This window comes from Anolis sagrei, chromosome 9 (genome assembly GCF_037176765.1).
Source record: "Anolis sagrei isolate rAnoSag1 chromosome 9, rAnoSag1.mat, whole genome shotgun sequence".
NCBI lineage: Eukaryota > Metazoa > Chordata > Lepidosauria > Squamata > Dactyloidae > Anolis > Anolis sagrei.
In genome coordinates, this window is record NC_090029.1 from 8,121,213 (window position 1) to 8,135,519 (window position 14,307).

At 45.6% G+C, this 14,307-nt stretch overlaps 1 protein-coding gene across 1 annotated transcript in view; it reads right to left on the minus strand.

Annotated features, from left to right (window-relative positions):
* Positions 1–14,307, minus strand: part of LOC132762717 (uncharacterized) — a 36,046-nt gene that overhangs the window by 18,815 nt on the left and 2,924 nt on the right. The window contains exon 2 of the mRNA XM_067471464.1: positions 1,303–1,448. Coding sequence (XP_067327565.1) covers positions 1,303–1,448 — 146 coding nt within the window. The remainder of the gene's footprint in view (positions 1–1,302; positions 1,449–14,307) is intronic.

Consider the following 14,307-nt stretch of genomic DNA (forward strand, 5'->3'; position numbering starts at 1 on the left):
AAGTTTGGTTCAATTCTATTGTCAGTGGAGTTCAGAATGCTCTTTGATTGTAGGTGAACTATAAATCCCAGCAACTATAACTCCCAAATGTCAAGGTGTATTTTCCCCAAACTCCACCAGTGTTCACATTTGGACATTTTGAATATTCGTACCAAGTTTGGTCCAGATCCATCATTGTTTGACTCCACAGTGCCCTCTTGATGTAAATGAACTACAACTCCAAAACTCAAGGTCAATGCCCACCAAACCTATCAAGTATTTTCTGTTGGTCATGGGAGTCCTGTGTGCCAAGTTTGGTTCAATTCCATCGTTGGTGGGGTTCAGAATGCTCTTTGATTGTAGGTGAACTATAAATCCCAGCAAGTACAACTAACAAATGTCAAGAGGGTTCTGTGTGGGAAATTTGGCCCAATTCTATTGTTGGTGGCATTCAGAATGCTCTTTGATTATAGATGAACTACAAACCCAGCTACTACAACTCCCAAATGTCAAGGTCTGTTTTGCCCAAGTTCCGCCAGACTTCACATTTGGGCATATTGAGTATTCGTACCAAGTTTGGTCCAGATCCATCATTGTTTGACTCCACAGTGCCCTCTTGATGTAGATGAACTACAACTCCAAAACCCAAGGTCAGTGTCCACCAAACCCTTCCAGTATTTTCTGTTGGTCATGGGAGTTCTGTGTGGGAAGTTTGTCCCAATTCTATCATTGCTGTGGTTCAGAATGCTCTTTGATTGTAGGTGAACTATAAATCCCAGCGACCACAACTCCCAAATGTCAAGGTCTATTTTCCCCAAACTACACCAGTGTTCACATTTGGACATTTTGAATATTCATACCAAGTTTGGTCCAGATCCATCATTGTTTGACTCCTCTTGATGTAGATGAACTACAACTCCAAAACTCAAGGTCAATGTCCACCAAACCCTTCCAGTATTTTCTGTTGGTCATGGGAGTTCCATAGCCAGGGGGCCACCACTGAGAAGGCCCTGTCCCTCGTCCCCACCAATCGTGCTTGCGAAGCAGGTGGGATCGAGAGCAGGGTCTCTCCAGATGATCGTAAGCTCCTATGGTTCAGAAGGAGAGATACGTTCGGACAGGTAAGCTGGACCGGAACAGGTAAGCTGGGGCTACCCATGGCTTTAGGACCTCAACTCTTTCCTAGTTGTGTCAACTCTTAATCTCAACCCCATCCCTTCAAATGAACCTAACTGTACCTCAGAGAACTGTGGATATGAATCCTTAAGAGTCCAAGATGCAAATTTGGAAGGATGTTGGAAAATTCTTTCATGAGATACCCACCTGCAGCGTCTCTGAGAAAAGCCAGAAGCAGGAGAGCAAACATCTTCATGAGCTTGAAGGACAAATATAACTTTTCTTCCTCGGTTCTCTTTACTTGAGGAGAAAGCAGAAGTAAAGACTTTGTGTGAAAACTCAACAGGAAGTATCTGACAGGAAACAAAGATACATATCAGAAATACTCTTGGTTGTTATCTGGCCTACAGGGTGCTATGGAGACAAAATTTTGACACCAACTATCTCCATTTGTACTCCATCCCATCACCGTTCTTTGCTGTGGGTCAGGATTCCAGGGAACGCTGAAGTCGGAATAGAATTACTTGCAGATTGATCATAGAATCAAAGAGTTGGAAGAGACCTCATGGGCCATCCAGTCCAACCCCATTCTGCCAAGAAGCAGGAATATTGCATTCAAATCACCCCTGACAGATGGCCATCCAGCCTCTGTTTCAAAGCTTCCAAAGAAGGAGCCTCCACCACACTCTGAGGCAGAGAGTTCCACTGCTGAACGGCTCTCACAGTCAGGTTCTTCCTCATGTTCAGATGGAATCTCCTCTCTTGAAGTTTGAAGCCATTGTTCTGCGTCCTAGTCTCCAGGGAAGCAGAAAACAACCAATTATATTTTAAAAGTTAGAAACTGGGAACCACTGGAACTGAGAGACTTAAAATGATTCTTCAAAGGAATTCTGCTGCCACCATTTCTATGTTAATCAGGCTGAGGTAATATTTGAGAGTTTGTTCTGTAACACACGCTGTGTCACTATAGTTTCTTAGAGGCCGCTGTGAAGCTGTTTTTTAGTAATACTTTGACCACAAATGTATTCACACTGAGGCTGGTATAAGTTGAATAAAATAACAAGAATGTTTATTGAACAGGCTTGAATAATTCAGGTATAAATGCTTAATGGTTTCAGTAAAATACTGCCATAAAAAACTTGTGGTTGCATTAGAGTTAAAATCTTAAAACTTCTGGGTTACAAGTCTTCAAAGTTCCACCACAGAAAATTACTTCAGGAAATGAATCTCTGAAAGTAACTCCCAAAAATGCACCTTAGGAATCTAGCCAAAAACCCTGAACGAAACTTCCTTAGGAATTGAATAGACCACTAACCATAGAATCATAGAATCAAAGAGTTGGAAGAGACCTCATGGGCCATCCAGTCCAACCCCATTCTGCCAAGAAGCAGGAATATTGCATTCAAATCACCCCTGACAGATGGCCATCCAGCCTCTGTTTCAAAGATTCCAAAGAAGGAGCCTCCACCACACTCCAGGGCAGAGAGTTCCACTGCTGAACGGCTCTCACAGTCAGGTTCTTCCTCATGTTCAGATGGAATCTCCTCTCTTGAAGTTTGAAGCCATTGTTCCGCGTCCTAGTCTCCAGGGAAGCAGAAAACAACCAATTATATTTTAAAAGTTAGAAACTGGGAACCACTGGAACTGAGAGACTTAAAATGATTCTTCAAAGGAATTCTGCTGCCACCATTTCTATGTTAATCAGGCTGAGGTAATATTTGAGAGTTTGTTCTGTAACACACGCTGTGTCACTATAGTTTCTTAGAGGCTGCTGTGAAGCTGTTTTTTAGTAATACTTTGACCACAAAGGTATTCACACTGAGGCTGGTATAAGTTGAATAAAATAACAAGAATGTTTATTGAACAGGCTTGAATAATTCAGGTATAAATGCTTAATGGTTTCAGTAAAATACTGCCATAAAAAACTTGTGGTTGCATTAGAGTTAAAATCTTAAAACTTCTGGGTTACAAGTCTTCAAAGTTCCACCACAGAAAATTACTTCAGGAAATGAATCTCTGAAAGTAACTCCCAAAAATGCACCTTAGGAATCTAGCCAAAAACCTTGAACTAAACTTCTTTAGGAATTGAATAGACCACTAACCATAGAATCATAGAATCATAGAATCAAAGAGTTGGAAGAGACCTCATGGGCCATCCAGTCCAACCCCATTCTGCCAAGAAGCAGGAATATTGCATTCAAATCACCCCTGACAGATGGCCATCCAGCCTCTGTTTAAAAGCTTCCAAAGAAGGAGCCTCCACCACACTCCGGGGCAGAGAGTTCCACTGCTGAACGGCTCTCACAGTCAGGAAGTTCTTCCTCATGTTCAGATGGAATCTCCTCTCTTGTAGTTTGAAGCCATTGTTCCACGTCCTAGTCTCTAGGGAAGCAGAAAACAACCAATTATATTTTAAAAGTTAGAAACTGGGAACCACTGGAACTCTGCTGCCACCATTTCTATGTTAATCAGGCTGAGGTAATATTTGAGAGTTTGTTCTGTAACACACGCTGTGTCACTATAGTTTCTTACAGGCTGCTGTGAAGCTGTTTTTTAGTAATACTTTGACCACAAAGGTATTCACACTGAGGCTGGTATAAGTTGAATAAAATAACAACAATGTATTGTCGAAGGCGAGTTTGGATTTGGAGAAGAAGATTGAATCAGTCTTTTGTGAAGTATTCAGAATAGCTATTGAGTAGATAGCTAGAATATTGTTTTGAGGAGCAGTACCCCATTAGTGGTCTGTTCAATTCCTAAGGAAGTACGGTGTCATCTGTACGCGGATGACATCCAACTCTGTCACTCCTTCCCACCTGCTACTAAGGAGGCTGTTCAGGTCCTGAACCGGTGCTTCGCCGCTGTAACGGTCTGGATGAGGGCGAACAAATTGAAATTGAATCCAGACAAGACAGAGGTCCTCCTGGTCAGTCGCAAGGCCGAACAGGGCATAGGGTTACAGCCTGTGTTGGACAGGGTTACACTCCCCCTGAAGATGCAGGTTCGCAGCTTGGGTGGGATCTTGGACTCATCGCTGAGCCTGGAACCTCAGATTTCAGCGGTGACCAGGGGAGCATTCGCACAGTTAAATCTTGTGCGCCAGCTGCGCCCGTACCTTGGGAAGTCTGACTTGGCCACAGTAGTCCTCGCTCTGGTTACATCCCGTATAGACTACTGCAACGCTCTCTATGTGGGGTTGCCTTTGAAGACTGCTCGGAAGCTTCAAATGGTCCAGCACTCGGCAGCCAGGTTGCTAAAAGGAGCGGCACTCAGGGAGCACACCACTCCTCTGTTGCACCAGCTCCACTGGCTGCCAGTTTGCTACCGGGCATAATTCAAAGTGCTGGCGTTAGCCTATAAAGCCCTAAATGGTTCTGGCCCTACTTACCTCTCCGAACGCATCTCCTCCTATGAACCGGCTAGGACACTAAGATCATCTGGGGAGGCCCTGCTCTCGGTCCCGCTTGGTGGGGACGAGAGACGGGGCCTTCTCAGTGGTGGCCCCTCGGCTGTGGAACGCACTGCCTGCAGATATCATATTGTCTGTATCAACAATAGGAACATGTTCAGGAATCTGAAACCCATCATCCTCTTCCAGCTCTTCCTGAGGCTCCTATTTATTTATTTATCGTGTCATCAGCAACCATTGTATTACAATTCTAAAAGAGCAAAACAAACACACAGATTAAAAAGAAAAAGGAAAAAAAACACACAGATTTTGCAAAATTGGTATTTGGTTAAATGTCCTTTGACCAGTATCTGGCCACTTGGAGTGCTTCCGGTGTTGCTGCAAGGAGGTCCTCCATTGTGCATGTGGCAGGGCTCAGGGTGCATTGCAGCAGGTGGTCTGTGGTTTGCTCTTCTCCGCACTCGCATGCCGAGGATTCCACCCTGTAGCCCCATTTCTTAAGATTGGCTCTGCATCTCGTGGTGCCAGAGCGCAGTCTGTTCAGCGCCTTCCAGGTCGCCCAGTCTTCTGAGTGCCCAGGGGGGAGTCTCTCATTTGGTATCACCCATGAATTGAGGTGCTGGGTTTGGGCCTGCCACTTTTGGACTCTCGCTTGCTGGGGTGTTCCAGCAAGTGTCTCTGTAGATCTAAGAAAACAATGTCTTGATTTAACTCGTTGATATGCTGGCTGATACCCAAACAGGGGATGAGCTGAAGATGTCTCTGCCTTGGTCCTTTCACTATTGGCTGCTACTTCCCGGCGGATGTCAGGTGGTGTGATACCGGTTAAGCAGTGTAATTTCTCCAGTGGTGTAGGGCGCAGACACCTTGTGATAATGCGGCATGTCTCATTAAGAGCCACATATACTGTTTTAGTGTGGTGAGATGTGTTCCACACTGGGCATGCATACTCAGCAGCAGAGTAGCATATCGCAAGGGCAGATGTCTTCACTGTGTCTGGTTGTGATCCCCAGGTTGTGCCAGTCAGCTTTCGTATGATGTCGTTTCTAGCGCCCACTTTTTGTTTGATGTTCAGGCAGTGCTTCTTGTAGGTCAGAGCACGGTCCAAAGTGACTCCCAGGTATTTGGGTGTGTTGCAATGCTCCAGTGGGATTCCTTCCCACGTAATCCTCAGAGCTCGGGATGCTTGTCTGTTTAAGGTGAAAGGCGCATGTCTGTGTTTTGGATGGATTAGGGATCAGCTGGTTTTCCCTGTAATAGGCAGTAAGAGCACCTAGAGCTTCGGAGAGCTTCTGTTCAACCATCTCAAAGCTCCCTGCTTGAGCAGTAATGGCACGATCATCAGCATAGATGAAACTCTCTGTCCCTTCTGGCAGTGGCTGGTCATTTGTGTAGATATTGAACATGGATGGAGCGAGCACGCTCCCCTGAGGCAGGCCGTTCTTCTGTTTCCGCCATCTGCTTCTCTGGCCCTGGAACTCAACAAAAAAGCTCCTGTTTTGTAGCAGGTTTCCTATGAGGCGGGTGAGGTGGTCGTCCTTTGTGATATTATACATTTTTCTCAGGAGGAGGCGGTGGTTCACAGTATCATAGGCTGCTGACAAGTCTATGAAGACAGCTCCTGTGATCTGCTGCCTTTCAAAGCCATCTTCTATGGTCTGAGTCAGGTTCAGCACTTGCGATGTGCAGCTTTTGCCTTTTCTGAAGCCAGCTTGCTGTGGGATCAGACAGGGGTCTATATTTTCCATAATTCTGAGCCACAACAGGGAGGTTGGAAGAAGAGCGCAGTGGGCAGGCAAGCAAGCAGAAAGGGAGGAGAAGGGCTGTTGCCAGCCTAGCTGGCTGACTGGGCAGTGGGCACAGCCTGCCTTGCCGCTTGTGTGTTGTTGCTGTTGGGGTTTGGGTCGGGTGGGTACCGTGAGGGTAGTGTGTGTGTGGGTGAGTGGCGTGGATGGAAGGAGCAACACGGAGGAACCAAAGCACTCAGTCAAACATTTTTAAAAGCCAACGTTGTAGCTGATTTCTCTGGCCTCAGTGTTTTTTAGTTTGTGTTGCACATTGCCTCAAAAGAACTAGAACTCCCATCAATTCAAGCCACTCTTTGAACACAAACTCTCCTTCCCAAAGTAGTGACATCAGCTTCCAAGACAAAAAGGGCAGGGCTGTTTGTTTTTTGTCTTTGTTTGCTGTGAGTTTAAGAAGACACTAGAAATCCCATACTTTCCTGACTATACTTCCCTAACTTGTGAAATCTGCTCAAAAAGCCCCAGAAGCTCAAAAGGCCCCAAAAGCTCAAAATTATTATTATTATTATTATTATTATTATTATTATTATTATTAACGTTATTTATACCCCGCTAACATCTCCCGAAGGACTCGGTGCGGCTTACAAGAGGCCAAGGCCCAACACATCAATAAAACAACAACATAACATATACAACAATAAATAAACTCATAAAGCAAAGCAATAAACATTAAAACAATAACAATAAGCATTAGACAGTAACACCACAACGCATTGAAAAACTGAGGCCGGGCTAAATGTATGAATAAATTTTTTAAAATGCCTGAAATGACAGGTGAAATGGATAGGTTTTTGGAGATAGGTGCGGTGTGCAGACAATCTTAAATCTCTAATAAAGTGCATTTGGGACATGATGCTAGGAGTTTCCTATTCTGGGAAGGCACACTGGAACAGCCACGTCTTCAAGCTCTTCCTAAAGACTGCCAACGTTGGGGCTTGTCTGATGTCCTTGGGGAGAGAGTTCCAGAGTCGGGGAGCCACCACGGAGAAGGCCCTGTCCCTCGTCCCCACCAAACGAGCTTGGGATTGTGAGCAGGGCCTCTCCAGATGATCAGAGAGATCGTGTGGGTTCATATATGGAGATGCGGTCACGCAGGTAGGTGGGTCCCAAACCATTTAGGGCTTTGTAGGTAAGCACCTGCACCTTGAATTGGGACCGGAAAATGAACGGCAGCCAATGGAGCTCCTTAAACAGGAGGGGTTGACCTCTCTCTGTAAAGAGCACCAGTTAACAACCTGGCCGCCAACCAGTTGGAATTTCCGGGCCGTTTTTAAGGGCAGCCCCACGTAGAGTGCATTACAGTAGTCCAATCTGGAGGTGACCAAGGCATGGACCACCCTGGCCAGATCAGCCTTCACGAGGTATGGTCGCAGTTGGCGCACGAGTCTCAGTTGTGCAAAAGCCCTCCTGGCCACCGCTGACGCCTGAGCTTCAAGCGTGAGTGATGAATCCAGGAGGACCCCCAAACTGCGGACCTGTGACTTCAGGGGGAGTGTAACCCTGTCCAGCACAGGTTGCCACCCTATACCCCGATCCGGTTTACGATCGACCAGAAGGACCTCTGTCTTGTCGGGATTGATCTTCAGCTTGTTCATCCTCATCCAGACAGCCACAGCGGCCAGGCACTCGTCCAGCACCCAAAAGGCCCCAAAAGCTAGGGTTGCTCTAAAAATGAAGGAGAGAGAATTCCCTGAAGTTTGCTCAGTACCTTTTGCTGTTTTTCGCGTATTGTGTAATCATGCGTAACCATTAACAACGCAATTCGGAAATTTCGGAAGATTCAGAAAGTTCCGAATTTTTTTCGGAAAAAAATCAGAATTTAATTCTGAATCAAACCACCAATACCCTTACATCCAAAATGGATTTTGAACCATTTTTTGTATCAACCAAGCCTAGTATCACTCAAGAGGATTGTGCCATTATTGCATACTGTTCGGAGTCTCCATATGGGATCAGCCACTAGATGGCGATGCCACACTTCCTTTTCTGGCCTTAGTATTGCAAGGCGCAGGAAGGGAAAAAGGAGAATGGATCAACATATAGATAAGAGAATGCATACAAAAGATATACCAGAAGTTAATGAGAGTCAGCCAAGGAGTCGCTTGGAGGATCTAGGCTGAATAATGAAATCTGTGCGAATAAGGAAATCCATGAAAGTTAAGCCCCTAAATGTGGAGTAACAGCTGTACATTATATTTTTAATTTTTATTATTTATTTATTTACTTACTTACTTACTTCATTTGTATACCGCTATTCTCAGCCCTAAGGCGACTCACAGCGGTTAACAACAATCAAGCAAAGCAACACAAGGCAAAACAATCAAAGCAAAAATTCAATGTGGAATCAACAATTAACACAGAAGCAGACTAAACAATTAAACAGTAGTAAACATTCAAGTGGTGTCTCATAACTAGAATCATGATCCAAACTCGTCAATCGTAGTTCCATTTCCTGAATTCATTGCACTGTCTATTCAAACGCCTGTTCAAATAATCAGGTTTTCACTTTTCTCCGGAATACCATCAATGAGGGAGCCAATCTGATGTCCGTGGGAAGGGTGTTCCACAGCCGAGGGGCCACCACCGAGAAGGCCCTGTCTCTCGTCCCCGCCAGCCGCACCTGTGTTGCAGGCGGGATCGAGAGCAGGGCCTCCCCAGAAGATCTCAAAGTCCTAGTGGGTTCGTAGGCAGAGATGCGATCGGATAGGTAACTTGGGCCAGAACTGTTTAGTGATTTATAGGCCAAAGCCAGCACTTTGAATTGGGCCCAGTAGCAAATTGGTAGCCAATGGAGCTGGCGCAACAGAGGGGTTGTATGCTCCCTGTGTGCCGCCCCTCTTAGTATCATGGCTGCCACACGTTGGACCAATTGAAGCTTCCGAGCCGTCTTTATTTATTTATTTATTTATTTTATGCATTTATTGACCGCCCCTCTCAGCCCGAGGGCGACTCGGGGCGGTGAACAGCAACAAAAAGGACAGTGTACAATAAATCACGACAATACAAACCCCACGTAGAGAGCGCTGCAGTAGTCTAAACGGGATGTAACAAAAGCGTGGACTACCATGGCCAAGTCAGACTTCCCAAGGTACGCACAAGCTTTAACTGTGCGAATGCTCCCCTGGTCACCACTGAAACCTGAGGTTCCAGGCTCAGCGATGAATCCAGGATCACACCCAAGCTGCGAACCTGCGTCTTCAGAGAAAGTGTGACCCCGTCCAACACAGGCTGTAACCCTATGCCCTGTTCGGCCTTGCGACTGACCAGGAGTACCTCTATCTTGTCTGGATTCAATTTCAATTTGTTCGCCCCCATCCAGACCGTCACAGCGGCCAAGCACCGGTTCAGGACCTGAACAGCCTCCTTAGTAGCAGGTGGAAAGGAGTGACAGAGTTGGACATCATCCGCGTACAGATGACATCGTACCCCGAAACTCCGGATGATCTCCCCCAGCGGCTTCATGTAGATGTTAAACAACATAGGAGACAGCATTGGTCCCTGTGGTACCCCACAAGCAGGGGCGGCTCATCCATTATGCAAAGTAAGCAGTCGCAGAACACTTTTTTTTTTGCCAGGGGCACAGAGGCGCCTCTGTAAATGCCCCTCGACAGCCACTTGAGGAGCGCCCCTCAGCTCACAACAGCCCTAGCAGTCCGGGGGGAGCCTCGGCTTTCTTGCCTCGCTGCTGGGCGATCCTCTTCTCAAAGGGGCCGGGCCCTTGAGCCCCGCCTAGCCCCCCTCGTTCCTGCTCCACCCAGCCACCAGGTGCACAAGCAGAGCCGGCGCTCAATCGTTCTCCACGTTCGATCCCTTCCCCATGACCGGCTCCCTTTCCCGATCCCCCGGCGCTCCACTCGCCTCCTCTCCTCTCCCCAAGGGGCCAAGGGGCGGAGCTGCCATGCCTGGCCCTTCGGGTCCGGAGGCATGTCTGAAGACCCCCAGCATGCACACCAAAAGTCGCCTCTTCTCTTCAGCCATTGGGACTGAGAGAGAGAGAGCCCCCCCGGCTGGAGATATTTCCCACCTCCGCTCCGTCCTTTGTTTTTACACCTATCTTCAGGAAAGGTGGGCATCTCCACCTCTCTCGGTCCCAATGGCTGAGGAGAAAGTCAAGAGAAGAGGTGACTTTTGGTGCACACGCTGGGATCTTCAGGCACGCCTCCGGACCCAAAGCGGGCCAGGCAAGGGAGCAAATGCGGCAAGTGTAGTGACTGGGATGTATAGTTTACCTACAATCAAAGAACATTCTGAACTCCACCAATGATGGAATTGAACCAAATATGGCACACAGAACTCCCACGACAAACAGAAAATATATATCGATTGGTTGGGGGGGCGTTAAAATACTGTTTGCTTACCGTTGAAAATTACCTAGGGCCACCTCTGCCCACAAGACAATGGTTGTGGGGCAGAACAGGTGTCCCCCAGCAACACCTTCTGAGATCGACCCTCTAGGAAGAACTGGAGCCACTGCAGGACAGTGCCTCCAAGGCCCATTGCCATGAGGCGTCCCAGAAGGATACTGTGGTCAACGGTATCGAAGGCCACTGAGAAGTCCAGCAGAACTAACAGGGACACACTCCCCCTGTCCAGCTCCCGGCATAGATCATCCACTAAAGCGACCAAGACTGTTTCAGTTCCATGTCCCGGCCTAAAGCCAGACTGTGCCGAATCCAGATAATCTGTGTCTTCCAAGAATACCTGGAGTTGTGAAGCCACCACACGTTCCAAGAATTTCCCTGACTTGTGAAATCTGCTCAAAAGGCCCCCAGAAGCTCAAAAAGCCCCAAAAGCTGGGATTGGTCTAAAAATGAAGGCTAGAGAATTCCCTGAAGTTTGCCCACTATCATTTTCTTTATCAACCAAGCCTAGTATCACTCAAGAGGATTGTGCCATTATTGCAATGCATACTGTTCAGAGTCTCCATATGGGATCAGCCACTAGATGGCGATGCCACACTTCCTTTTCTGGCCTTATTATTGCAAGGCGCAGGAAGGGAAAAAAGGAGAATGGATCAGCATTAGGGCTGGGCGGTTTCGTTTTGTAATTTCGTAATTCGTTAAAAATTCGTTTTTTTTTTTATAACGAAGCAATATTGAACCATTCAGGAGCAACTAAAAAACGAAACGAATTTTTCCAATTCGTTTCGTAATTGTTTCGAAATTGTTTCATAATTGTTTCGGAATTGTTTCGTTATTGATTCGTAAATGTTTCATTATTATTTCCGCATGTCTGGTGCAAGTTTTAGGGTTGCTGTTTGTTTTCTCAGTGAAAAAAAATATAATTACCAACAGTCAACAACAGAGGGAGAGGGAAGCTTCAGAAGTTTTTTTAGCGTATTGCGCGATCGCGGCCGCCATTAACGAATCGATTCGTAATCGATTCGTAATTGTTTCGTAATTGTTTTATGATTTCCGAAATTTCGTAAATATCGAACTTTTTTTAAGGAAAATTTCGGAATTCTTTTAAATAATGAAACGCAAAAAAAACCTAAAAACGAATCGAGTTTAGAAACAAATTTTTCCGTGTTTGGACAGCCCTAATCAGCATATAGATAACAGAATGCATACAAAACACATACTAGAAGTTAATGAGAGTCAGCCAAGGAGTCACTTGGAGGACTTAGGTTGAATAATGAAATCTCTGCAAATAAGGAAATCCATGAAAGTTAAACCAGCAAATGTGGAGTGAGAGCTCTACATTATATATTTTTAATTTTTATTATGTTTCATATATGTTTTTGTGAAATGGCTTTCAACTTGCACTTTTAAACAAATAAAAGTTTGATTTACTTCTGTTTTCACTTTGGTTCTAAGATCTTTTTTTGGCTACCATATTAGTTAAAGCAGAATATTTCACCATAATAGTGTAGGATCATACAGATGCAATATTCCAACTTAAGCCAATGCAGCTTCCAGACTGAAATGATATCTTTTGGCTCACCAATTAAATTATTTATCTATTTATTTATTTCCTATATTTATACCCCGCCGTTCTCACCCTTGGGGGGGAGGGGGGGCTCAGGGCGGCCTCACAAAAGCACCAAACGATGCCAGCATCATAAAATGTTCAACAATACATTAAAATATTAAAACAATAGATTAAAACATGCCTATTAAAAATCAGAATCCAAAACCCAAATCCAGATCAATTCATTGGTCTGCAAACACTTAGAAACAAATGCGGTCATCGCTAATAGTCAACATGGATTTATCAAAAACAAGTCATGCCAGACTAATCTGATCTCTTTCTTCGATAGAGTTACAAGCTGGGTAGATGCGGGGAATGCCGTGGATGTAGCGTACCTGGATTTCAGGAAGGCCTTCGACAAGGTCCCCCATGACCTTCTGGCAAGGAAACTAGTCCACTGTGGGCTAGGCAAAACTACGGTGAGGTGGATCTGGAATTGGTTAAATGGACGAACACAGAGGGTGATTCTCCCCAAGGCTTCATCTTCATCCTGGAAAGAAGTGACGAGTGGAGTGCCACAAGCAGGGTTCCGTCCTGGGCCCGGTCCTGTTCAACATCTTTATTAATGACTTAGATGAAGGGCTAGAAGGCAGGATCATCAAGTTTGCAGATGACACCAAATTGGGAGGGAGAGCCAATACTCCAGAGGACAGGAGCAGGATTCAAAACAATCTTGACAGATTAGAGAGATGATTGGCCAAAACTAACAAAATGAAGTTTTGTTACTCCACTTTGGCAGAAAAAACGAAATGCAAAGATACAGAATGGGGGACGCCTGGCTCGAGAGCAGTACGTGTGAAAAAGATCTTGGAGTCCTCGTGGACAACAAGTTAAACATGAGCCAACAATATGATGTGGCGGCAAAAAAAGCCAAGGGGATTTTGGCCTGCATCAAGAGGAGCATAGTGTCTAGATCTAGGGAAGTCATGCTCCCCATGCTCTATTCCGCTTTGGTTAGACCACACCTGGAATATTGTGTCCAGTTCTGGGCACCACAGTTCAAGAGAGATATTGACAAGCTGGAATGTGTCCAGAGGAGGGTGACTAAAATTATAAAGGGTCTGGAGAACAAGCCCTATGAGGAGCGGCTTAAGGAGCTGGGCATGTTTAGCCTGAAGAAGAGAAGGCTGATATGATAGCCATGTATAAATATGTGAGAGGAAGCCACAGGGAGGAGGGAGCAAGCTTGTTTTCTGCTTCCCTGGAGACTAGGACGCGGAACAATGGCTTCAAACTACAAGAGAGGAGATTCCATCTGAACATGAGGAAGAACTTCCTGACTGTGAGAGCCGTTCAGCAGTGGAACTCTTTGCTCCGGAGTGTGGTGGAGGCTTCTTCTTTGGAAGCTTTTAAACAGAGGCTGGATGGCCATCTGTCAGGGGTGATTTGAATGCAATATTCCTGCTTCTTGGCAGAATGGGGTTGGACTGGATGGCCCATGAGGTCTCTTCCAACTCTTTGATTCTATGATTCTATGAAAGGACCTTGAGGACTGTTCTGGATTCCACTGGGTCCATTCTCAAACCTTGCACCACTTCAGCACCTGTAGCATCAAGATCATTCTCAGTTCTGAGTTGTGAATTGGCGCATAACCTATAGAAACTTATATAATTACACATGCGCAGTTTCAGCGTCCTGTGATAAGTAGAAGTGGGTCAGGGGAAATGTCTAATGAACACCCCTCATATCAGCCATCCTTGGCAGAGAAGGCAAAAGACCTTGTAGAACTACAACTCCCTGGATTCCATAGCATTGAGTCATAGCAGTTAAAAGTGGAGACAAACTGCATTAATTGTGCAATGTAGATGCAACCCAGGTTTCCACTTGGACACACAGCCCTTACCTTCAAAAATGCCATATTGGGAGGTTTTTGAAGCTCTATATATGTTGCATCATTTGGTTGAAAGACTGTCCAGTTTTCGGGCAATGAAGTGAGATATGCAAATAGTATGGCAAACCTAAGGATTTGCATATTTTCCTTCTATATTTATAATGTGTTCCTTTAAAAAAAAAACACTGATAGCGACA